At 36.6% G+C, this 25,853-nt stretch overlaps 1 protein-coding gene across 4 annotated transcripts in view; it reads left to right on the forward strand.

Moving 5' to 3' along the window:
- Positions 1 to 7,403: 7,403 nt before the first annotated feature.
- The window catches only part of ATP2B1 (ATPase, Ca++ transporting, plasma membrane 1), a 63,574-nt gene continuing 45,124 nt past the window's right edge, over positions 7,404 to 25,853 (forward strand). For all 4 annotated transcript variants that reach the window (XM_005886276.2, XM_005886271.2, XM_005886272.2 and 1 more), the window contains exons 1-4: positions 7,404 to 7,827; positions 18,396 to 18,593; positions 23,071 to 23,325; positions 23,415 to 23,540. In XM_005886276.2, coding sequence (XP_005886338.1) covers positions 7,620 to 7,827; positions 18,396 to 18,593; positions 23,071 to 23,325; positions 23,415 to 23,540 — 787 coding nt within the window. In that variant the 5' untranslated portion in view covers positions 7,404 to 7,619. The remainder of the gene's footprint in view (positions 7,828 to 18,395; positions 18,594 to 23,070; positions 23,326 to 23,414; positions 23,541 to 25,853) is intronic.

Consider the following 25,853-nt stretch of genomic DNA (forward strand, 5'->3'; position numbering starts at 1 on the left):
TCTATTCCAAAGGTTAGGGCGTTTCTTATCTCCATTCCAGGGAGTAAAGATTATGTAGCTTAAGTGTGATTGTTTGTAGTTAAAGTGATTAACTACCCGCCTGGCACTTAGTTAAGGAATTTTATTCCCTCCCTAACTTCAGGGAAAAATCCCTACCTGGGGAAACAACCTTTCTTGGAGAGGTGACCTTGGTTAAAACACATAGCGCCAAGAAGGGGAGCAAACATATTAAGAACAGTATGCCATATACGCCAGGTCCCTTGAAACATATGCTGTGCAGATGTTTCTTCCCTGCAGCGACTGTGTCAGGCAGCAAGGATGGACCGGCTTCCGGCAGGTTAGGATCAATGGTGTTACATTTTAAAATAGGAATGGATTTTTAAAGATTAAAATCATCACAAAAAGGGCATGGGCTGTCTTCAGGCGTTAACACTCTTCCATACATTCATTTAGTATCTTGCTTGATCAACTGTCTAGGGATAGGGAGTTCTCACAGACTGAAGGATCCTCTGTTAATCAGCAGTCTCCAGAGAACAAAACCAATAGGAAATATACATACTAGTATGCCAGTGATTTATTATGAGGAATTGGCTCAGGCAGTTATGGAGGCTGAGAAGTCCCAGTATCTATCTATCTTCCTGCCAACTGCAGACTAAAGACCTAGAAAAGCCAGTGGTTGAGTTCAGTCCAAGTCTGAATGCCTGAGAACCAGGGAACCCATGGTGTAATTTCCAGTCTGAGGGCAGGAGATGGATGTCTCAGTTCCAGCTTTCAGGCAGAGAAAGGGTGTGAAATCCCTTTCTTGTTATTCTTTGTAAGCCCTCAATGGATGGAATGATGCCCACTCACATTGGAGTGGACAACCTGCTTTACTTAGTATACCTAGTCGAATGCTAATCTCATACAGAAACATCCTTACAGATACTACCTGAAATAATGTACTAGTATAGCGAGATATCTGGGCACCCCTAACCCAGCCACATTGACTTAAAATTAACTGATATAGACCTATTCCAATTTTGGATAACTTGTTACAGAGTTCTGCCTTACCCAAAATCTACCTCTCTGTAACTTTCATTTCATTCTACTTGTGGCCTCCATTACTCCACAGAATATATCCAGTCACGTTTATACACTATAAAATTTCAAATGTTTGAGGCTAGCTACCATAAGTCATATTCCTCCCCTAGACTAAATTCCTTCTAGTTCTTCAATGGACTGCTTTTCTGATTCTTCAACATTTTCCTTATTAATTACTTTACAGAATTTGTTTCATGGTAATTCAGACCTGACCAATGCAAAGTTTAGTGGGCCTGTTATCTGTAATACAAATTAAACTTGGTGTCTCTCTCCCTAACTGGTTTGGCTCAGTGGATAGAGTGTCCCACATCCCTACCCCGTCCTGTCCTGCGTTGGTTATGTTTAGTGTCAAAAATTGCCAGCTTTGTTTCTCTTCATTTCTCCATTTAAAAAGGCAACCGTGGCTCTAGCCAGTTTGGCTCAGTGGATAGAGCGTTAGCCTGTGGACTGAAGGGTCCCGGGTTTGATTCCGATCAAAGGCACATGCCCGGGTTGCGGGCTCAATCCCCAGTGGGGGCCATGCAGGAGGCAGCCAATCAATGATTCACTCTCATCATTGATGTTTCTACTCTCTCTCTCTCTCTCTCTCTCTCTCTCTCTCTCTCTCTCCCTTCCTCTCTGAAATCAATAAAAATATATATTAAAAAGCAAAAAAGTTGGTGTCTCTTTTTTTATTCATTAGTCTCTCTCCCTCCTCTCCCTTCCTCTCTGAAATCAATATATTGAGAGAGATAGAAACATCAATGATGAGAATTATTGATCTGGTGCTTCCTGCTTGCCCCCCACTGGGGATAGAGCCCAGAACTGGGCATGTGCCCTGACCAGGATTCAAACTGACCTCTTGGTTCATAGGTTGATGCTAAACCACTGAGCCATACCGCCTGGGCCATTAGTCTTTTTGATATATTGAGTCACCCTATGTTTTATCTGCATAGCAGAGCTTCATTTATATTAGACTATCATCAAGGTTCTCTTTTCCTCTAGGTTTAGAAATATTTCTGTAAACATTCCTCATCTGAAATGCCTGGGGAATCCCCCTTATGGGAGGGGTATTCTCTATAGAATGTATCCGCCAACATTCTTAAATAACAAACAAAAAAAGATAACATGTACTTACCATTCACTGTGTGCCAGGCTAAGTTCAAATAGTTTTACATATATATATTAACACATTTAATGAGGTGTGTATTTACTGTTATTGTGTTTGTATTTTATAGATGAACCTGTAACATATTAGGTGTCTTTGTACAAGGCAAAGTAGAATAGGTCTGTTATCTTCCTTTGTTAGTTGTTAGACTCTTGTCATTACTGCCCAAAACAGCTTTGGGGATGGGTGAGGAAAGCACTTACATCCTGTTAATTAACACTGAGGTAATGTATACTGAGCTTTGAGCAAAATGAACCTTTGTCTTTGAATATATACTGTTTGTTTTTTATATGTCATAGTTCTACAGTTATGTTTTTATATGTTTGGAATTAAATTGAGAAATCATTCTTTGTACCAATTAAGTTTAGCCTCTTGTTGTCACCTTTCTTTCTGGATCCAATTCTGTCATTTGACATTTGTTGACTTACCTAGCTTCAAGTCATCTACAGATTGGAGAAGTATAACTTCTTTGTTTTCAAGTCACTGAAGTTAGAACAGTCAAGAATTAGGAACCCAGTGGTGCATTTAAAAACCACCTTCCAGGTTGTTCCTTAGTTATATTAGCATATATTTCCTACCTTGCCTGCAGGAATCTCGTTACTATGTAGTATTAATCATTTTTAGAGCTCCATGTTTCTAATCATAATTTTTAACTGTTTCTTAATTTTAGTTTTTCTAATGTTATTTTGTTGTATCATTGGTGAGTCTAGATAATGTCCATACATCCAGTCAATGATCTAGAAGTCAAGTGACCTTTTGAGTTGAAGAGGAAATTGAAATTGTATTGTTTGACAAAGTTGTCTTTTTGTGAGCCCCACTCATTACTAGGACCTCACAATCATCCTTTTGTCTTCTGTTGTGGCCTTGTCCATTCGCTGTAAAGCTTATGTGTCAGCTGGAATCTACCTTATTCTTCCTTTCTGAAGATTGTAACTATTTTTGACTAACTCTAGTCTTAAATCACCTCTGTTTCTCACCATCATCCCTCAAGACTGCCAACAGTGGTTTGGTCACAGATGTCATCTAGGGATTCTGGGATAAAGTATGTAGTCCAAGAGGGCTATGAGAAGTAGTTGTGTGTTTTCTATAAAACCCCCCTCTTTTGGGGCCTCGGCTACATAACATTTCTTCTTAAACTTTTTAAATGGAAGATCAGAATCTTTCATAAAACAAAGAGAAGCAAAAAAGATAGTGTAGCTAACAAGTAAAAGGCCAAACTTCTTTGTTGTCCTTAGCATTTTTGTCAGTCCACTACTTAGGTGAATGGAAGAATGAAGAGTAGGTAGAGAGAAAAATAGAGGATGGAAGAGGCTATAGACAATCTAGAAATAGACTACACCCTGATATATAATTGGTAGGTAGTTTGTAATTTAAATAGCCACTTTTGGAAAGTGGCTCATTTGCATTTGGTGCTTTTCCTGGATTTCTCTTTTTTTAAAATATATTTTATTGATTTTTTAACAGAGAGGAAGGGAGAGGGATAGAGAGTTAGAAACATTGATGAGATCCTCTCATCCCCCCCCCCCCCCCCCCACTGGGGATGTGCCTGCAATGGAGGTACATGCCCTTGACCGGAATCGAACCTGGGACCCTTCAGTCCGCAGGCTGACGCTCTATCCACTGAGCCAAACCAGTTAGGGCATCCCTTTCTTTAAACAGTGGTAATTATGTACTTATTAAAGCTCTATGGGTTGGAAAGTAATAGAAAACCCATCTCCAAAAAGGACAAATTACTGAAAAGATCAGGGATAGGACAGACTTTAGGCATTGATTTTCCAAGGGCTCAAGTGAACCAGCACTGATAGGCACATTTCTGCCCTTTCATCCCCTGTAGCTCCTCCCGTTGCAGAGGCCTTTTACTTCTCAGATGTAACTTCAGTAAGAAGAAACAAGTCTCCCCTAGAGTCACAGCAGAGCTCTCGTTGCCACTAAATGGCCCTGTAGTCACATCCTCATTATTGAACCAGGCGATGTCTGGATATGGGAGAGTTGGGAATGGCAGATCTCTAAACAAGAAATGGGGCTACTGCTGAAAAATGGGGGAGGGAGGATAATGCTGAGGTGGCAAATAACTACTTATAATGTCTATTAAATTCTGATTTTATTATATAAATGGGCACATTCGGCATTATTTGACTGTTTTTTGACCAACAAAAACTTCCATTTCAACCTAATAAATGTGAAGACTTAAAGTGGAGACAGTATAGTGGAAGGGGCATACATAGCTTTTGAGGTATAAATAGAGATTCAGATTCTAGCTCTATTAAGTATTAGCTCTATTGTGTTGAGAAATTTATCCTTATTGTTGAGAAAGTTAAAGGCACCCAATAAATAACACCCTTTTCTCCTGCTTGAATTCTGTCAAGAGAAAAGATGAAGATTGACACATTGGAATAAAAAGATTAGCTTTATTACTGACAAAAGCTGAAATGAAGGACTTGGTTTTTGTGTGACAACAGTGAGGCTCTAATATTGAACCCAGATCTAAACAGTTATTCATCCCCAACCCAGGCACTTTGAACAATAGGTTTTTAAATCTCCCCTTAATAACTCAGACCAGAATGCATGAGTCCTTGCAGACATCTGGTTCCCAAAGGGAGGCTGAGAGAGAAAGAAGTTACATATGTCTAGTTGCTCTCTGAAAATCTCTAGGTAGGCAGCTCATGTTACCGCAGTGGTAATTGGTGGAGTCCCAGGCCAGAAAATGTTGAGGAAATTTCCTCTTTGTGGAAACCAGAGGAGTGATTACATACATGCCCTCAACACACAAATTTATGAATCTTAATTATTTTATCTCTAAATAAATAATAAGTTTAATGTAGGGTTGGTGTGATGTTCAGATGCCAACAAATTTTGGGTGTAAAAACTCAGGGAGATTATCAAATAACCACCCTCTCCAGTTTTTGAAATTGGGTTATTATAATAATTGATGTGTGAGTAGGAGGAAACCCATTTTGCCTAGGAGATGAGTAAAATTGGTAATAATTGGGCAAGGATAAGGGCTTATGAAACGGGAGGAAGCAGCCAATGAAAGAAAATGTCTTACAGAATCCATAGCTATCATATGCTTGCAAATTAAACCCAAGGCAGGCAAAGTGTTTCATCAGCCATCCTCATCCAGCTGGTATGAATTCAAAGTTTTTAGCCCAATCTCCAGTCCAGCAGTTTTCACAGTGTGCTTCCTGGACTAATAATGTCTGTATCACCTGAGAATTTGTTAGAAAAGCAAATTATGGAGCCTGTTCTAATCCTTCTAAAACTAATACTCTGGAGGTGTGGGGCCCAGCGATCTGTATTTTGATAAGCTCTCTAGGTGACTTTGATGGATACCATGATTTGCAAATATCCCCATAACAACAGATGAAAATTAATTGCATTTGCCAGTAATATTTTCTAGTTCCTAATGAGATGTATTTAACGGGATGTGAGGTTGAATAGGTTAAAATAGAGCTGAGGCTGAATGCCAAATAGGCATGAGCAATAGGACTGTATTTTCATCCTATGGGTTGATGTCTATTTAAAAAACAAAATGTAAAGCAGAATGCAAAAGGAATTGGATATAAAAGATATTAGAAGGAGAGAGAACCTGAGGGATAATGATTATAATTTGTGTAGAGGGACAGAAGAGGCTTTTCAAAGGAAGGGTTAACCAAACTCAGTGACTGACTGAATCTGGAGTGGATTGAATCAAATATGATTTAAAATCTCAACCCTAGGTAATTAGGATATTGGTGGGAGGGACTCACTAATGTGTGAATAAAGTGAATCCTTGTTGGGCATGTTAAGTATTAAGTGATTATTTAAAGAACACAGATGGAGAGAGAAGGGTTGAGAGCTCATCTTTAAGTTGTATAAAGTAAGAAAAGAACTTGAAAGTGTTTTGAAGACAATTAATGCATCCATTCTTTCCTCAAATACTGAATGTCTGCCATGTGCCTGGCATAGTTCTAGGTTCTCAGGATAAAGTAATAATAGACAAACCCTGCCTTCAGAGCTAAGACTTTAGATGGAAGAAGAAAACAAAACAAAACAAAAAACAACTACAACAATAAATAAACAAGATAATTTCAGATAATACTAAGGGCCAACAAAGAAAGTAACAGTAAAGAGTGACTAAGGAATTGAGACTTTCTTTAAATGCTTGGTCAAAGGAAGACTGGAGGTAGTTACATGTGACAAAAATCATGGTGTGAGACAATTTTAGGAAGCCAAAAGATGGTGGTGTCACAGATTGGCCAAGGAGAATTGCAGGAAAGCATATTAGAGGGTTCATTGTGCTTTTTGCCCTTTCAGGGCAAATTTTGGAGAGAGAGGTCTGTGTATTGGTAAGAAAATGGACTTAGAGATATCCCAGCTCATCCATTTCAGGCATTTGTTAGCTGTGCAGAAATTCTTCTTTCTTTGAAGCTCACTCTTCTTAAAAGAGTAATGAGTAATAAAACCTGGTGGGATTAAATTGTGATGATTAAAATGAGAGTGAATTTAAAACAACTAGCAATTGTGCTTTGAATGTATTACTTAATGATAACTGTTAATAACAGTATTACTGAATGAAACAGCAGTCACGTGAAATGCAGTTGTATTTAGTCATGTGATACACAGTGTTATTTAGAAGTTATACTTTGATCTTTTAGCATGCCAAGTATTTTAAAGGCATGAGATTACAGCTAAAAATAATTTTATCCTAATATATAAAAAGCCAGGGGTGGTCACCATCGAAACAACCAGACAGGTGACTGAACAGCAGGCTGTGTGGGGTGACCAGGCTGGCAGGGGGAGCAGTGAGTTACGACCAAATGACTGAACAGCAGGCTGCGTGGGGTGACCAGACCGGCAGGGGGGCCAGTGAGAGGCAACCAGGCCGGGGGCGGGGGGCAGTTGGAGGTGACCAGGCTGGCATGGGGGGGGGGTGCAGTTAGGGGCAACCAGGAAGGCAGGCAGGTGAGCGGTTAGGAGCCAGCGGTCCAGGATTGTGAGAGGGATGTCCCCCGAGGGGTCCCGGATTGGAGAGGGTGAAGGCTAGGCTGAGGAGACCCCCACACACACACACACAAATTTCATGCACTGGGCCTCTAGTAATTAAATGATAGACTTCTGATTAGCTTACCTGATGACATTTGCTTACATGCACAATATTCTGAAATGGATTTTAGTAACTTGTATTTTCTTCTTACAGATGTGTACATCTCATGATTGATGTGAAGAAACCAGTCATGGGCCAAAGGTCAAGATACTTCTCTGGGAAATGCTGATGCTGCTTTACAAAGTCATACAATGAGTGTTTGGTTTAAGAACGATTTTCATATTTAAAAGATTTCCATCTTGGAAATATATCAAGTGAAAATTAAAAATCTTTTGGGAAACATTTTCCTTCTAAAAAATTATACTTGTAATGGGCGACATGGCAAACAACTCTGTTTTATATAGTGGAGTTAAAAACTCTTTGAAGGAAGCTAATCATGATGGAGACTTTGGAATTACGCTCGCAGAACTGCGGGTTCTCATGGATCTCAGGTCTACCGATGCTTTACGAAAAATACAGGAAAGCTATGGAGATGTCTATGGAATTTGCACCAGGTTGAAAACATCTCCCAATGAAGGTGAGTTTTATTGCATTTGATTTTAGTTCTTTGTCTGGAGAGTACTGTTTACTTGGCTCATAAATGAACATGTTTATATTGTCTTGGCTTTTGTAATGCTTATACCATAATTTCAGTGACATTAAAGGTATGTTAACTGTTAGATTGGTGCATTTAAATAATTTTAAATCAAGAAATAATGTTGTAAATTACTTAATATATTTTTGGTTGACTGGAGGAAATATTTTGTACTGTTGTACATACTATTGCTGCTTGTGTATGACAGCTAGATTGTCTTTCTCCTTGAGCAAATATATGGAACCAAGCTCGGTAAACTCTCAGTGCATTCAGTGGAAATAAGCCCTGCTCACTATTCTCATTTTGCCAGATGACCTAAAGTAATTGTCACTGCTAATACCTGACCGGGTTTGTTTTTAACCTAAACTTGAATAATTAGTTCAGATGGTATTAAAGCAAATGGAGAGTACATGGTAATTTTTGACAGGGCAGGTGTTTCCTTTGATTAAAAATATTAAACAATCTTGGAAATATGTTTCATTTCTCTGTGCTCACAGAAGCCTTTAGTTTCATTAATTTTGACTTATAGTAAGTTTCTTTAGGGAAATCAAAAAAGGAAAAATCATTATGATTTCTTTACATTATGGTCTTTGAAATGGTTTGAGGAGGATGGCTTTCTGTACATTGATCATGTTGAACATAAAATTAATGTCAGGTAGTTTCAAGTTTCAAAAGATGGGGGAGAATACATGAAGATGAATGTTTGGTGGTGACTATATTTTAGTAAGGTTGGGAAATTATTAGTGCTTAAACTTAAAGTATATTAGTATATATTTTATTGCAAAGCCAATTCTAGAGAAATTATGCAGAAGTCTTTTTCTTAATGTTTTCTTCCTAAAACATCTTATGCCATGCTACTACTTGTGATAAAATTTAAATTAATAGCAAAAAGTTTTTTCTAAAATTGTTAAAGAATTTTAAATAATATTAAAATTTTTTTTAATGTTTATATAATTTATGTGAATTGCTCATTGTTTCAGTGGTGGGTAGTTACTTTGATTTCTCTGAGGTAGCATAATCTTGAGGAAGACAGTATCAGTATTCACACATATCCTAAAAGGACTTTCTGCATCACTTGGAGTATGTTCTTTTTTCTGCAAGACCAGTTAACTTCCAGATTTTCTGGATCTTATCCTCAAGACAGAACCACTAGAAACATGAACTCTTCTTAGTTATTCCTTCAATATACTGTAGCATCTTAAGGTAGCTGGGATTCTTGTTGTTCATATAAATTCAGAGTATCAGGAACAGAACCATAGATATTAACAGATAGTAATTTGACAAAATTTGGAATTCATTATGCAAATCTATTTTGAAATGTTAGCTAACTTTAGATCACCTTAGAGATTTGCACATTAATACACTGTTTTTATTCATTAAGTCAACCATATATACTTTAATTACATTTAATCTAAAACCTAATTGTTGGATGTTTCATAATCACCAAATTGATAGGAGGTATTAACAGTTTTAAAAAGCCCTCAATATATGTTCATAAAAATGATAATCAAAAATCAGTTTCAAATCTGTATTTAACTGCTTTTCCCCCAAGCATGTCTGTATTCCTCTGCTATTAATTAAAATCCTATCTTCTAATAACTAACTACTCTTCCATGATGTGTTCTCAGACATGATTTTCATTAGTTTGCACTGGAGTTTCTTTTGTGCTGTTATTTTTTGCAGTGCTCCTTAGATCGATTTTGATGTAATTAGTGAAGTTTATTAAGTTAACTGAAAATGTTGCATCTAGTACATTTTTTAAATTTGGGGAGGGGGTGGTTTAGTACCCCTTTGACAACATTTTGAAAGCTGCAAATAATCTCTGGATATTGCCACTTAACCCTCAAAATTTTGTGTGCATTTTTACTGCTTTATGCTCTTAAATAAATGTGTGCAATAGTTTTTCTTCTTTCATTCTTAGAAAATTCTTGCTCGTCTTCCTAGTATTGTGAATTTAATATTTGTTAAAGTTTGTGTGAACTGTTGTCTTCACTGTTTATATATAGCTTGTCCATTTAAATATTGTTTAGAGCAGGCATCCTCAAACTACGGCCCGCGGGCCACATGCGGCCCGCCGAAAACATTTATCCGGCCCGCCGGGTGTTTTTGCCGCCGCTGCCTGTCCTGCTTAGCAGCCGACTCCTCCCGGGCCCGCAGTGCGCATGTGTGGAATGTCTGAGGGACAGTGAACTGGCCCCCTGTTTAAAATGTTTGAGGACCTCTGGTTTAAAGAATGTGAAAAAGGCCATTTTATGCATTACATTTGTATTTACATTTGTAAGAATTAGAACAGCAGCAGTCTTGACAAGAGTATTATTTCCAAAGTAATAGTTTTAGTTTAATTTGGAACTATTTCACTCAGAAAGCTAATGAACATTTCATCACTGATCAACTAAGCAAATGATAATCAGTGAATCATTAGGGATAATCTGCTAGAAGTTTATCTATCCAAGGAAATGGTCTAGACACAAGTACTAGAAAAAAATAAAACAATTTTTCGAAGTACATGAATTTTGATTAGGTAAAACTAAAGTTTACCTTTCCCTTTAGTTCTTTCATTCATTAATTTGTTTCTTGACACATTCTTTCATCAAATCTAGCTTGTTAATTGTCATATATTTTATATATCTCTAAAAAAAATTTAGTGTTGGCAGTTTTAATTGTAAGATAATTTAAGAGTATAATTAAATTACATCCTAATTTCAGAGGTGTTAATAAATTGTAAGAATATGTGCATCTCAGAATTGCTGGAATATTGTATTTATCAGGCATGTTATGTGGCAGGTACTTTTTTTAGGCTCTGAGCACACATTCATTAATAAAACAAAAATTCCCATCTTATTTTTGCATGGGGGAGACAAAATCACAAGACAACTAAATGAAATGTGCAGTGTGATAGTGATATGTACTTTAGAGAAAAATGAGTGGAGAAGGAAAATCAGATATATTGAGGTTGTCAATATTAGATTGCTAGAAAGTCTGGAAGAGCAACTTAAGACATTCCTTAAAAACCATAACAAAAATGACATATAACACATAATGCTTTTTGTGCCAGATTGGTTGTTAGCACTTACAAATATTAACTCATTTTTTCAGCCAAAGAACCCACAACACCAAAAGGTTACATGACTTTATCTAAAGTCTCACATTTCATACGACCAGAGCAGGGATTCAAGCTACAGGGATCATGCTTTTAACTATTCTGGTGTACTTCCTGTTATAAAAGTTCAGCTCATACACCTTACGAAAGAGTTAAGAATATTGAGAAAGAGGTACCTGTGTTCTTTCCTCTCAACAAGTATCTTCTTTTTCTTATTTTTTAAATATGATTTTATTGATTTCAGAGAGAGGAAAGGAGAGATAGAAACATCAATGATGAGAGAGAATCATTGATCAGCTGCCTCCTTCACTCCCCCTACTAGGGATCAAGCCCACAACCCGGGCATGTGCCCTAAACAGGAATCAAACGATGACCTCCTGGTTCATGGGTCGATGCTCAACCACTGAGCTACACTGTCCGGGCTCAGCAAGTACTCTGACTACAGGAATTACATGATGGGAAAAAATTGATTTAAGTTTCTGTTTATCAATCAGTCTTTAAAATACAGACACCCTATTCAGGAAGTTGTATTTGTGTGCTCTGTCATTTGGCATGCTATTTGTTGCTCGTTTTCTAGGAGAGTAGTCCTTTAGCTTGATTTGATTTGAAGCCTACTGAATGCGTCCTGAACAATAGGAAGTGTTTTGAGCCAGATGTGATTTTCAAATTAAAAACTTCCCAGTGGTTCTGATTAGCCATCTTTACTCTTAAAAGAATTAAAACTATACATTTCAAGGTTCACGGGAATTGAGACTTGTAACTTCATATTTTTAGTTTTTTCTATGAGAGTAAGCACCTATTTTGTCCTCAGAATCCAAGGGTGTACTTTTATGCCAAAATAACTTGTTAATAACATCCTAAATGCGTGAAGTTACCATTACAGTTTTTGTTTTGTCTCCTTATTGTTTTCTGACATTACTTTCTTATTCCTATTCTAAATCATATTTCTTGATCCTTTTAATTTCACACTAGCTTTTGGTATCTTTTCCATTTTAATGTGTTCCTGTTATCCATATTATATTTTATATTGAATGATAGACTAGACTCTCAAATGATAAGATTCCTAGAATGCATATCTCTGGCTCTGGTATCATTTTATCATTCAGTTGTACTGCAATAAACAAAGGGTAAAAATGAATTTATAAAAATTCAAGACAGGTACTGAGTGGAATTCTGTAAGAGGCATGGCTTCATGGATTTGTGAAGAGCAAAAAAGCAAATGAGACACTAAGCTTTTAAAATGGTAACTGCTAAAATTAGGTAGAAGAGAAAAAAAGCAAAGGAAATAAGGAAAGGAAACAGTGGTAGAAAGAAACAGAGGTATGTGGTAGGAAGCAGAGTAGTGTCAACAGCAGTTGTCCCTTGCTGACTAATGTTTCCATAATGTTTCAAATGATGGTTTATATTTGCATTCATAGAAGTTAGGCTGTTAGTATTGGTGTTTGACCACATCTTCATGTTGTAATACAATAAAACTAACATTCACACGTGAAAATCTATTGGAACTCTCAAAAAAATCATCCCTTTGCCCAGAATAAGTCATTATTGACCTATTGGCTGCTACAAGAATGCTCTGATGTCTGTACTTGGTTATACAGATTGGCACAGCCTTGCAGGCATTCAGCAAGTATTTGCATGGCTCTGGTATGTCAGCCATGGTGCTTTCATATGTGTATAGAGTTACTAACAAGGTTTTTATGTTGATGATTCTGCATGACCTTGTCCTAGAAATTTATTGCTGCTGTAATAGAAATAGAGAATTATACATTTAATACCTGCTCTGGTCACTAGTTTTCATTGCTTATGAATCTCTTGAAGATAGTTATAACACTGACTACTCCTCTAACTTTGTAGCATACATATTATTTTATAAAGTTGTACCTGAAGAGTCTGAAACAACATAATTTTAGGGGTTTTTTAAAATTTTGTTTTCTAAGTATAATAGACTGATTTCCTTCTCAAAATATTCTGTTCTGGCTTTCATAGCATTATATTCTTAGGGTTTTCTTTCTTCCTATCTGGCCAAGTCTCATCAGCTCCTATGCTTTTCTTTAGATGTTGACAGGGCCTCGGGTTCTGTTCATCTACACACATTTCTCTTCACCTACACCCTCTCCCTGGGTGATGTCATCCACTCCTAAGACTTCACATGTCGTCTGCTGTTGATTCCCACATCTGTAGCCGCCATCTAAGTTTTTCACCCGAGCTTTGAGGCTGAAAGCTTGATTCATTTTAGAAATCTTTACTTTCTCAACCTTTCCCTTCTGAAAGCATCCTTTTCTTTTTCCCCTTTCCAGTGAAGCTGTTATCCATCTTGTGAGGTGGCCCCTTGACCTTGACAGGAATCTTTCACCCACTCTTACTTCTGTCAACAAGACTTGAAAATTCTAAGTCCTAACGTCTTCACTCAAGGGTGTCTGCTTCTCTGCATCCCCACTACCCTGTTTGAGGCCACTGTCTTCTCTTGTGGTGACTCAGGTAATAGCATATTAACTGGTGTCTTTTCTGTCTCCTCCATGCTGCCTTTCACTTCCCTGCTTACAGCTGGCCGTGGTTTCACATTGCCCTTAGGATGAAATTCAAACTTCTCACTTCGGTTAGCAAACCTCTGTGGGATCTACTCCTACTTACCTCTCTAACCTTACCTCTTCTTTCCAACTCTGTCTTCTCTGCTCGGTGTTTGGGCATAGCGAAGTCTTCAGTTTTCTTAACTACTGTTGTGCCAAGGTCACTCTTGTTTCTGGGTCTCATACATATTATTACTGTACTATTCTCTTCACCTACAACACTTTACCTCATCCTTCCTACAACTGCTTATCTCTAAACTATTCTTAAGATTTCAAGTTAGGTATCTTGGAATTCCCTTACTCACCCCCACCTCCTAAATTTTGGATTCCAGTTCCCTTTGTGTGCTCCTAAAACATGCTCAGCACTTCCATCCTAACATTCAACACACTGAGCTGTGATTAACTGGTTGCTCGTCACGTCTGCCCTACAAAACTGAGTTTCTTGAGGGCAGGTGTTCGAGAAAGACGTCCTGTCGGACTCATTTCCCTGTGCTTAGTGCCCATCACAGTGCCTGGCTTGCAGTAGGTCGGCATTTGGGAACAAATGTGTAAGTTTGACATTAGACCAGTAATTCTGAAATTTTGAGTGGGGTTGGTCTCCTTGTCTTTTGAAATTGGTGATAAGATAGGAGTAATAGTCTGTTTCCCAAGAAGAAGGAACATTAAAAAATATTGTTGCATGCTCTCTAGGTCTGTATGTTTTCCTGTGGCCCTCACTTAGAGAAGTCAGAGCAGCTGCTGCCACCATCACTGTCACACCACACACAGACACATGCACACATACAAATAGGACCTAATTTCAAGTACAGAATTTGATAAGACTATAGTGTGTACTCTGTATTAGCCATGATTTTCAGTTCAGCCTCCCTGCTTACTACATTCCAGTAGTCTCCCCTCTTCATTTCCTAAATTGAGACATGTTTTTATTAGTCCCAGCAGTTGGGATGCTACATTTTCTTGTAAAACATTACCCTGTTGATACAATTTGCATTTTATTCCATATTATGTCCTTTTCAAATATATAACAATATTCTTAAGCCATTATCTATTTATAGAATACATAGAGGCTTTTTATTTATACTTCCCACATGGTGAATCCAGAACCCAGAAGCATATAATTCTGAGGCTGCTTTTGATGTTGTTACTTGTTTGTGAAGTGAACTGGGCCATAAGGAGATCAATGCAATGCCTGCCCTTGGCCTCATTGCCACTAACACCACAATCAACTGAGCCAACAGGACTAGGCAGAGGATTTCTCACTATGTTTATTCATAAGTGGTCCTAAACGATTTTATATTATATCTACTCTAGTTTTATAACTCAGACCAGGTAGGTCTAATTACCAGTTCCACCAGCTTAGCTAAATCTCTTCCCCACAAAGTCTGCTTTCTCTCTCCTCACAGTGGCAGCCTCTTCCTGCACCTATACTAGACTAACACCCATGCCCTGGATCCTGTTCCCTCTTGCTTCTTTAAAGGCTTTACTTGAGCACTAGTCTGTGTCTCCTGTATCATCAGTGTCTCTACGTTATTATTTCCATGGTAAATAACTTGCCTTAATATCTATCACTCATCTTTTAAAAAGCAAAATGGGGTTGTATTTACCCAGTTTAATTCACCTTCACTGCTTTATTTCTCCCCATTGCATCATACTCCTGGAAAAAAGTTATCGATACTCATTGTTTCCACTTACTCATTTTCATCCTCTGTTCAGTTCTTTCTTATCAGACTTTCTTTACATACCACTCCACTGGAATATTCCTTATCAAAGTCACCAGTCTCTCTGTCTAGTGAAAGCTAGTTGTCTGTTCTCTACCTTCATCTTACTCAACCTTTGTAACACCATTGATACAGTCAGCTATATTATCTTCTACTTTTAAAAAACTCTTCTTTCCTAGACTTTCCTACTATTGCATGAACCTGTTTATGAGTCATATACCCTTCCACACCCTTCTCTTTCTTCTTAGTTGTTTTTAGCTTCTCTTTCCCTATCTGATCACCAAATGTTGCATTGTTCAAAGGTTCTTGCCTCAGCCCTGCTCTCTTCTTGTCTACTTCGTCTAGCTTTCCAGAAGCTCTTATTGGGCTTGATGACTTTGACTCAGATCTCTCCCTGTATATTGATGACTTTGACTCAGATCTCTCCCTGAGTTCCGAATACAGATAGCCAGCTGTCTTCTAGACTTCTTCGCTTGTGTGTTTAATGGGCATCTCATGTGTAAACCTGTAAAACAGAACCATTAACTCCTGCCTCCCTATTTCCACCCAATTCTGCAATTTCCCAAGCCTGCTCTTTCTTGGTAAATGTCTCTACCATCTATCCACCTAAATGCGTGGACCACCCAAAAAATAAATCTAGGTGACATCTTTATTTTTTCTCTCATCCATACCCTATCCTTCAGCAAATTTTATCTGATCTTCTTGCAAGACACCTGGCAGATCTAGTCAGTTTGCCCCACCTCTAAAACCCAGGTGCACCATCATCTCTTACTTTGAACCCAACAGCCTCTCAACTGGCCTTTTTCTTCTGCTCTTGTGATTTCCATTGCACTTAGAATAAATCTGTAGTGTTCATGTTGTAACTTCCCCTTTTCTTAACTCTGTTACCCGATCATTTATGATACATATACTGCGTACCTTTTCCTTTGGTTCTTCAAAATAACCTTACGTTATACTAACAAATGCGAATGCCCTCTCTCCACCCCCAAGGAAGTTAAGTGACTTGCACAGGATTTCAGTAGATGGACTGGAACGTAGGTCTTCTAATTCCTGAACCAGACCGCTTGATTGGTGTAGTGGCCCAGGTGTGTGCTTGTATGAGTGGTGATAGAAGAATTATAATAACCTTGAAGACCAGCTGCTTTAGGGCAGATTCCCTCTAGGGCAAATTTTTAAGCTGTCTTTCGCTCTATGGTTGTTCTTTTCAGCATTAACATAAAATATTGCCCCTTGTTATAACCAATGTAAGTTTTTGATGAATTATTTTTATAGTTACAGTGGTGTTACTTAAAACTACCTGTGTTGTATATGTAATTAATGTTGAGCTCTGTTAAGTGTGAGCTAAACTGGTAGAACATTGCAATATCTTCAAACAAATTTCTTAGAAAACGTTGAAGACTAACAGGAGGAGAAATAGCAGTCTTTTATTTTTTGTGTGCTAGTAAGGGCATTGATACATAAAGCATACTTACCCACTATCTAATAATCTTTCATTAAAAAAAAAGGACATTAATCTGAAAAGCAGCAAGCACATAATCTCAGAACAGCATCTCAAAGTATATTTCTTTAAAACAAACAAAAAAAAACTTTTGTGGAAAACCTTACTGCATTGATTTTTCCTGTCATCCAATGAACCAGGGATCATTGTTAACAGTATGCAGCCAGGTGTGATTGGGCATCACTGCTCTAGTCTGAAGAAACAGTGTGGATTCTGAATTATAATTTGCACGTTTCTTCTCATAATGCCTTTCCACCTAATAACAATTGCTGCAATCCTTCACTGCCTTTCTTTCCACTGACACTGCCTCAAAGCCTAGAGCTGTGTGGAAGCTTTCCGTTGATGACTTTTGTCATCAGAAATCTAACATGCTTTCTGTGCTGCCCAGCATGGACTAACTTTGTTAGAGCTGCTAGTGAAAACATGCTCCGGCATAGTTTTGGTACCTTTAACAAAGTAAATAATCACTTTAAAATCTATATGTTTATTTCTCATTGTGTATTCTAACAATATACTTGCTTTGTTCTCTCTCTTGTACTTTCCACCTGCCTCTGCATTGAGATTAAAAGCTAAACCACTTAAAACCCAGAGCCTTCTAGTAATCTGTTTTCCTGTCCTCCTCCTTTCATGTTCTCTTAGAATGTGTTCTTGCCCCCCTCCCCAAAACAGTTGAAATTAATTACAAATTTAAATTTGTGGTGATAAATTAAAAGTCATATCACCCTGGTATCTCTGCCCCCTTCTTTGATATTCTTAAACCGACTAAGGAAAACTGCTGTGTGTTCATACCCTCACAGTAATGTGTGTACATACTTTGCATGAGCAAATTTGGATATATTTAGGTTTGACAGGATCAACAGGTTAAATCAGAGGAGGACTTGTTTGATAGGATGAAAAATTGATGTTCACCCAACTCTCTCTTAATCTATCCCTCATAACTTTCTAATTCCACACACTAGGCATAATACTATGTTCCTTACAGTGACAGTAAGTGCACTCAGTCAATATTTCTTCAATTGGAAATAAATCCTAAGTAAAACTTGAAATAAAGGTCATTCTAAGTCTCCTGTTTTTTGGGACTTGCAAATCTTTTATCAATCCAAGTGTAACAGACATTTTGGTAAGAGAAGTGCTAGAGCTTGTGATAGATTGGCTTTTCATTGTTCTTCAGTAAATATAAATGAAAATCAAAGGTGTTCACTGATTAAGTTAACCAAGATGCAATAAGTAAAGCAAAATAAATATCTTTATATAGTTCTCTATTTGGGGAGGGAAAACATCATCAGTAAAGATCATGGAAATGTTTAATTCCAATATAAAAATGATCAGTGTCATATCAGTTCTGGTCTCTAGCAGTCTACAAGGTGGAATAAAATAGTATAAAAATAAGCAGTTTGGAAAAGTGAAAATTGTTAATTTAATTTTGAGTTATCTTACTTAAAATGTAATTTTAAAGCACTGCACATGTTTGCATTTAAATTCTGAACATGACTAATGCACAAAAATAAACCTTTCTGATAGAGCCTTTTGAATCAGAATCTAAAGTGTAAAGAATGAATGTTTTTAATAAAATATTTTCATTTGTAAATAGTAAAACTGTTTACTGAAATCTTGTTTCTTTTTATTAGGTTTAAGTGGAAACCCTGTAGATATAGAAAGAAGAGAAACAGTGTTTGGAAAGAACTTTATACCTCCTAAAAAGCCAAAAACCTTTCTTCAGTTAGTATGGGAAGCATTACAAGATGTCACTTTAATTATATTAGAAATTGCAGCCATAGTATCACTGGGCCTTTCTTTTTATCGACCTCCAGAAGGGAACAATGCACGTAAGTAAATTGGGGTGGAAAAAAAAGAGTTTGATATGTGATGCTAATTTAAGCTCATTAGCTTACCTAATACATAATAATAATAGCAGACCAGCATTTATTGACTGTTTGCTATGTACCAGACACCATTCTAACAGTGCCCAGTGCCTTTAGTAGTTCTTGAAATATATTACCTCAGATAATTTTCACAACCCTATGACATAGTAGCGTCACCTCCATTTTACAGTGAGACAGGTTAAATATATGATATGGCCTGTACCATCACTGTTTTCAAGTTTTTTAGAGCACTATTGTAAAATAATTTTTTATTTGGATTTTTTAAAATCTCCTGGGAAATCATTATGAATGCAAAATTCTGTTCTCTTCCCCAGTCCACTACTTTTGAAGTTCTTAAAATGTGTTGTTATGTTCATAATTTGGGTAATTTCCTTGCCATTCAAGAAATGTTTATACTACAAAGTATCCTGACGAGTGAAAAATACACTGGAATGGTAGATCTACCTTAACTTGTAGCTACAAATGGTTTTGTTTTTCTCCCACCTTTCTATGGCCTTCATTTCTCTTTTAAATTTCTTCTCCATTTAAAACATGTATTTTAAAATGGGTATTTCTTTTTTTTTTAATATATTTTATTGATTTTTTTCACAGAGAGGAAGGGAGAGAGATAGAGAGTTAGAAACATCGATGAGAGAGAAACATCGATCAGCTGCCTCCTGCACACCCCCTACTGGGGATGTGCCCGCAACCCAGGTACATGCCCTTGACCGGAATCGAACCTGGGACCTTTCAGTCCGCAGGCTGACGCTCTATCCACTGAGCCAAACCGGTTTCGGCTAAAATGGGTATTTCTGACAGTATATTCTACACCTGCTAGCAAATCTAGCTTGGGTTTTGGCAGTATATTTAAATAGCTATAAAGTGAACCAATAGTATTTTATATATCTGAAAAGTGATTCACCAAAATATTTTTTATTTGTGAAAGTTTCATTCTTGTGCCTTTCAAGTTATGAAGACTTGAATGTGTATTTGCTAACTCTAAAAGTTGACTTAGGTAATCATTTAAAGTAATTTCTTCAAAGGTATGCTTACAGCTCCTGTGAAAACTTTTTTTTTCCTTTGAAGAAAGTTGGTCACAGAATAATACCATTTATCTGAGATCAGGGTTTCTCAGCAGCAACACATGACATTTTGCACTGAACATTTTTTGTTGCCATGTTAATTAGACCACTTCCCAAGAGAATGCAATCAAACAGGTATCCAGACATTGCCCAGTATCCCAAAGGGGGCGAAATGGCCTGTGGCTGACAATAATTGATGTAGCTAAGAAAGGATTTAGGCAATATTCTTGTCAGTACTAAGTCAAATTATTTCAAAAACTTTTTATTTTAAAGACGTGTTTATTAAATAATGCAATAAAATAATACATATTTTGCGATGGGAGTATTAGGAGGGATATGAAAATTTAGAGGAAGTAACACTCACTGAAAATCCCACTTCTTAGAGATTATTGCCATACCATTTTGATATACTTATCCTGTCATATTTTAAAAATGTTTTTGTGTAGATGTGTCTGTGTGTGTTCGTATATGTGTGCGTTGAGTTGGTAGGTGTGAGGATGTATAAATGTATGTCTTTTTATCTGAAAAGGAAGGTCATATCATGTTTAGCAACATATAGCAAAAATCATTAATGTTCAGTTTACACAACTGTCATTATAGAGTACTGGGAATTGGTATGCTACAATTGAGTGAGTTAGCAGATTATTAAAAACTTTTATGAGAGGGGGTATTGGGGAGGTAATGGGGGGATGAGGACACATATGTAATACCTTAATCAATAAAGAAATTATAAAAAAAGCTTTTTACTTTTAACATTTTTTCCCCCCAAGACTATAAGAAAACTAAAGAAAAATATTTTTGCCTGGCTGGTGTGGCTCAGTGGTTGAGCGTCAATCCATGAACCAAGAGGTCACTGGTTCAATTCCTAGTCAGGGCTCCATCCCAGTAGGGGTATGCAGGAGGCAGCCAATCGATGATGTTTCTCACTCATTGATGTTTCTATCTCTCTATCCCTCTTACTTCCTCTCTAAAAATCAATAATATTTTTTTTAAAAAAAGAAAAATATTTTCAGCAGGACTGGATTTTGTTACTAATAAGGTCAAGGCAAATCTTCATGGAATTGGGACTGCTTCATTTGCAGACCCTTTCCCAAATTTGCTTAAGGAGATACTAGTATTAGATCCAACTAGGAAGATGATCTAGAGTTGCCAGTGTCATAAGGCCCTTTAAAGAGACTCAGAATCTACTAGAAGGTGTTAATAAAACATATAAAGATATATTTGCTCCATGCTGAGAAGCTGTTTAGTGTTTGTATTTTATTCTTTTTAACATTTATTAATGTACTTCATGTATCTTTTATCATGTTGTGTTTTAACACTAAGTCTCGTAGTACTTTGCTTAAAAGGAAATCCATTAATCGCAAATCTACAGTCATAGAAATCTGAATTATCAAAATTTCTTGCTGATACAGTTTGGTGTAAAAAGAAGCACTATAAACCATATCAGAAAGAAATCTTTAGTCACCAGTGTATATACTACTGTGGTTCTCCAAATCTTTGGTCTCAGGACCCCTTTACGCTCCAAAAAGTATTGAGGACTCCAGAGAGCTTTGATTATGTGAGTTATATCTGTAGATATTTACTGTATTCTGAATTAAAATTGAGAAATTAAAAAATATTTAGCAATGCACTTTAAAATAATTAAGTATTGTTTTAATAAATATAATTACTATGTTTAATTGTTATTAATGAAGCTATGAAATCATGAAAAGAATAGTGGTTTTTTTTATTTTATCTCTTTACTGTCTGGCTTAATTGAAGATAACTGGATTCTCTTCTGCTTCTTTACTCATTTTATTGTATTAGCACATATAATGCAGTCTTTGAAAAATTCCACTACACATTCATGAAATATGAGGCAAATTTTTTTGTGAATATTCACATCATCCTTTTGGTCTTATTCTAGCCTCTGTCTTCTCTCCCTGCATCTGTCCCACATAATTCCCAGGTTAATCTTTATTCAACATCCTCTTCTGTCCATGCTCACTATTCTGGAATATGCTTTAATCATTTCTAGTGTCATTCGTTTATTCATTCTTTTCTTCTGAATCATCTTTTTCCTGTTTGCCTGTCCTAAGAGAACTATAGACTTTCAGAGATTTCAGCTCAACCCTCAATTAAGAAAGAACTTATATAGGAACACGGAAGAGCATATGCCTTCATAAGAATTTATAAATAACCAAAGTAAGCTTTCAAGAAACCATACGTATCTTTACTACTTTTCTGTTTTACTATTTCAGTATTTTTCAAAATGCTGGTCACGAGCCACTGAATTGATTTTAGACTCACAAATAAATTACAGCCCAAAGTCCAAGAAGCACTGTTACATTATTCTTTCTTCACCATTATTGACTCTACAGTTTCGAGTTTTTGATTTTTTTTCCCTCTTTTTTTGAACTCTTTTCTTCCATAGAGCCTTTGTATTTTCTTTAATCTGTCCCTGGAATGCTGTTCCCTTCAAGCTATGTGATTAATTTTTGTTTATCATTTGGCTCCTCACTCAAATGTCATGGAGACTTCAGAGGGGCCTTTCCTGTTCATCCAGGCATAATTAGCCCTCTTTCTTCATTTGTAAGCACGTCACCAAGTTTTATTTTCTTCATGGCACTTACAATATCTGATGTTAATTATTTGTGTTTTATTATCTGAATTCTTCATACTTCTTTCATACCTACCAATATGAGTATGGTTTCTGTGAGGAGAGGAAGCTTGTATGTCTTTTTCACAGCTGTATCCCTAGCTCCCAAAATGGTATCTGGCACCAGAGTAGGTGCTCAAATAGTTGAGTCAATAAGTAGCACTTTTCTTAACTTTTCATGTTATAAAAGCCAATATTTGATCATATTCCAGTAAAATTAATATAGTAAATATATTCTTGGGTAGCACATAATACTTTTCATGTGTGTCTTGCCTACCCCATGTAATTATAAATATCATTTACCATTGATAGAGTGTGCAGGATGTCTCAGCCACTGCTCTACCTACTTTCAGATGTCCTCTCATTGAATTTTCACCACAACACTAGGCTAATGGTGGTATCCTAATTGGACAGATGAAGAAGCCACGTCTCAGAAATAAGTAACTTGCCTTAAGGTTGGGATTTAAATTTTTCCAGTCCTTACTCTTAAGTAGTGCCCTAGAGTGCCTCCCTGTCCTGAGGTTGAGAACCTTCAGAGGCAGGGAACTTGACATTGACATAGTAAACATTTTTGTTATTACAGAGTGCTTTGAGTTCAGTGAGATGTTTAGAGTTATGAGTAAAATTAACTAGGTATATAAAGCTCATAATTAACTTATTACATGCTATTGCCATCAATTCAGAATCCTTTTTGATGAGCATTTTCTTTCTTTCCAAATAGTTTGTGGAGAAGTTTCTGTTGGAGAGGAAGAAGGTGAAGGTGAAACTGGTTGGATTGAAGGAGCTGCAATCCTCTTGTCAGTAGTATGTGTGGTACTGGTGACGGCTTTCAATGACTGGAGTAAGGAGAAACAGTTTAGGGGTTTGCAGAGTCGAATTGAACAAGAACAGAAGTTCACAGTCATCAGGGGTGGTCAGGTCATTCAGATACCTGTAGCTGACATTATTGTTGGAGATATTGCTCAAGTGAAATATGGTAAGTAGAAGAGAGAATAGCTCTGACACTAGATGTACAATTATTATAATCATGTTCACAGTTTAGCATACTATTGTTTTTTGTTTTAGGTGATCTTCTTCCAGCTGATGGCATACTTATTCAAGGCAATGATCTTAAAATTGATGAAAGCTCATTGACTGGTGAATCTGATCATGTTAGAAAGTCTTTAGATAAGGATCCCTTACTTTTATCAGGTATGAATTTCTTTTATAACTTCTAACTTTTTTCTCCCTCACAACTGTATACCATTGTCATCAAACACAGTTTCCCTAAAAGCCAATAATGTGAAGAGGATTATAGATTTTGTGCTGGCTTAATCTTTATAATCCTTAGTGATTTTTATTTTTATTTTTTGTAAGTTGTTGAAGACATTAGAGATCTTTGAATCCAAAGCTATATTTTACAAATGAGGTAACAGCCAAAAAAAAATCAAGATATTTGAGAGTCAGTATAAGCTAATTTCAGTCTAATGATAAAACTAAAATATGGCCTGTTGAAGTATAAAATTGAAGAATGTGTTTGTTTAAAGCAAATCAATGAATTGTCTATGATGGTCTACAAAGGACTGTTGTTATTGCTTTGTGTGTGTTTTTCAGAACTGATAAAATCTTTAAAGCTAATCCCACTCCCGCATTAAATTACTGAGGACAAAGTCTGAAAAATAAACTATTTCTCAAAGATTATATGATTAATCTACAGTAGGTCCAGGAGTAGCACCACATCTACTAAGCAGGATTACATTTGCACATGGTTAAGACATGTTCTGAGAATAGGAAAAGGAAGGATTTGTATGGGTGAGAGTACTCTGTTTGAAAAAGGGAGGAGGTGGTTGTCTACTTGAGAGATTCTTATAACAGCCTGACTGTGATAGCTTGACCTATGGTTAACTGGAAATGAAGTGGGATGATGGGAATAATTATAAACAAGCTGCCTTCTAGTAATTGAACTATACTAGAGTTTGGAGGAAGCAAGTTGTCCATTTGTCTTTTATTATTTTCAGATGTTAGTGAAATGCTAACACTTTATATATGTGGTGAGGAGATTCTTACTAACGTAACTATTCAAAAACTTGACAGCTATAATTTTTCAGTTATTCTCTGTGAATTTTGTATTTCAATTGGTTGAACATGGTTTTACTGAAACCAAAGTCAAACCTGTGGCAAGGATTAGTCAGTTAAGTTAGATTCACAATTTTGGGGCACATACCTAAGTTTAATTATTACCTTTTTAAGATTTGAAAATATGTGCCAAAAAAGGATATTGCAGAACATCACACCACTAAAAATCAGAGTAATTAGCCCTGCCTGGTGTGGCTCAGTTGGTTGGGCATCATCCCATGCACTTGGGGGTTGCTAGTTCTATTCCTAGTCAAGGGCCCATTCCTGGGTTGCAGGCTTAATCCCGGGGCTGGGGGGAGCGGGGGGAGGAGTGTGCAAGAGACAGCTGATTGATCTGTCGCTCTTAAATCAATGTTGCACTCCCTTTCCCTTCCTCTTTCTCTAAAAATCAATAAACTATCAAAAAAATCAGTAATTACATGTATGTACATTTATGAACACCATTATTAATAGGGTAAAAGTTTCAATTGTAATATAGACATCATTTTGTTTGTTTTTTAAATCTTGTGTGCCTTCAATATTTTATACTAAGAACATTTGTACTCTATTTGGGTTTTTCTTTATGTTGATATGCTTGTGTTTTATTCCAAATAGACAGAAATATTTTGACTATATAATGATAATGTATTTACATACAGTGTATACTTATTTTACTTATTCTTTGCCATACTTCTAAGAAACGGTATTTAATGTTAAACAAATATAATATTTCCAAAGGAGAGGGAAGCTGTGTAACCTACATTATCTCCACAGACCAGTGATGGCGAACCTATGACACGCGTGTCAGGTGACACGCGAACTCATTTTTTTGGTTGATTTTTCTTTGTTAAATGGCATTTAAATATATAAAATAAATATCAGAAATATAAGTCTTTGTTTTACTATGGTTGCAGATATCAAAAAAATTTCTATATGTGACACGGCACCAGAGTTAAGTTAGGGTTTTTCAAAATGCTGACACGCCGAGCTCAAAAGGTTCGCCATCACTGCCATAGACTAACGGCCGTATTTGGTGAACTAAATTAGTCTCCTCTTGCCCTTTTGCCATTTTTACTCATGGACTTTTATGTACATCTGGCTTATTTACCTAGTGCTTAACTCTTCAGGTTGAAATCCTTTAACTGAACTTTGGTCCTTTCCTGTTTTTACAGAAATGGCTGGTAAGTTTATGTAGACTCAGGTTCCTAACACACCAAATATACCAAGGAAACTCTATAAATTTTCCATGCTTAGGAAAAGATTGAAATAGCTTTGTAGAGTCCCTTATCGCAATACGGGTGGGAAAGTTTTTCTGTATTTATTTCCCTATTCCAAAAATGTACTAAAAAACATGAAATGCATTTATTTTTAAATTTATTCTCATGATGCCATCTCTCACTGCTGTTCTTG

Source organism: Myotis brandtii, unplaced genomic scaffold (genome assembly GCF_000412655.1).
Source record: "Myotis brandtii unplaced genomic scaffold, ASM41265v1 scaffold967, whole genome shotgun sequence".
In the NCBI taxonomy this organism is placed as follows: domain Eukaryota; kingdom Metazoa; phylum Chordata; class Mammalia; order Chiroptera; family Vespertilionidae; genus Myotis; species Myotis brandtii.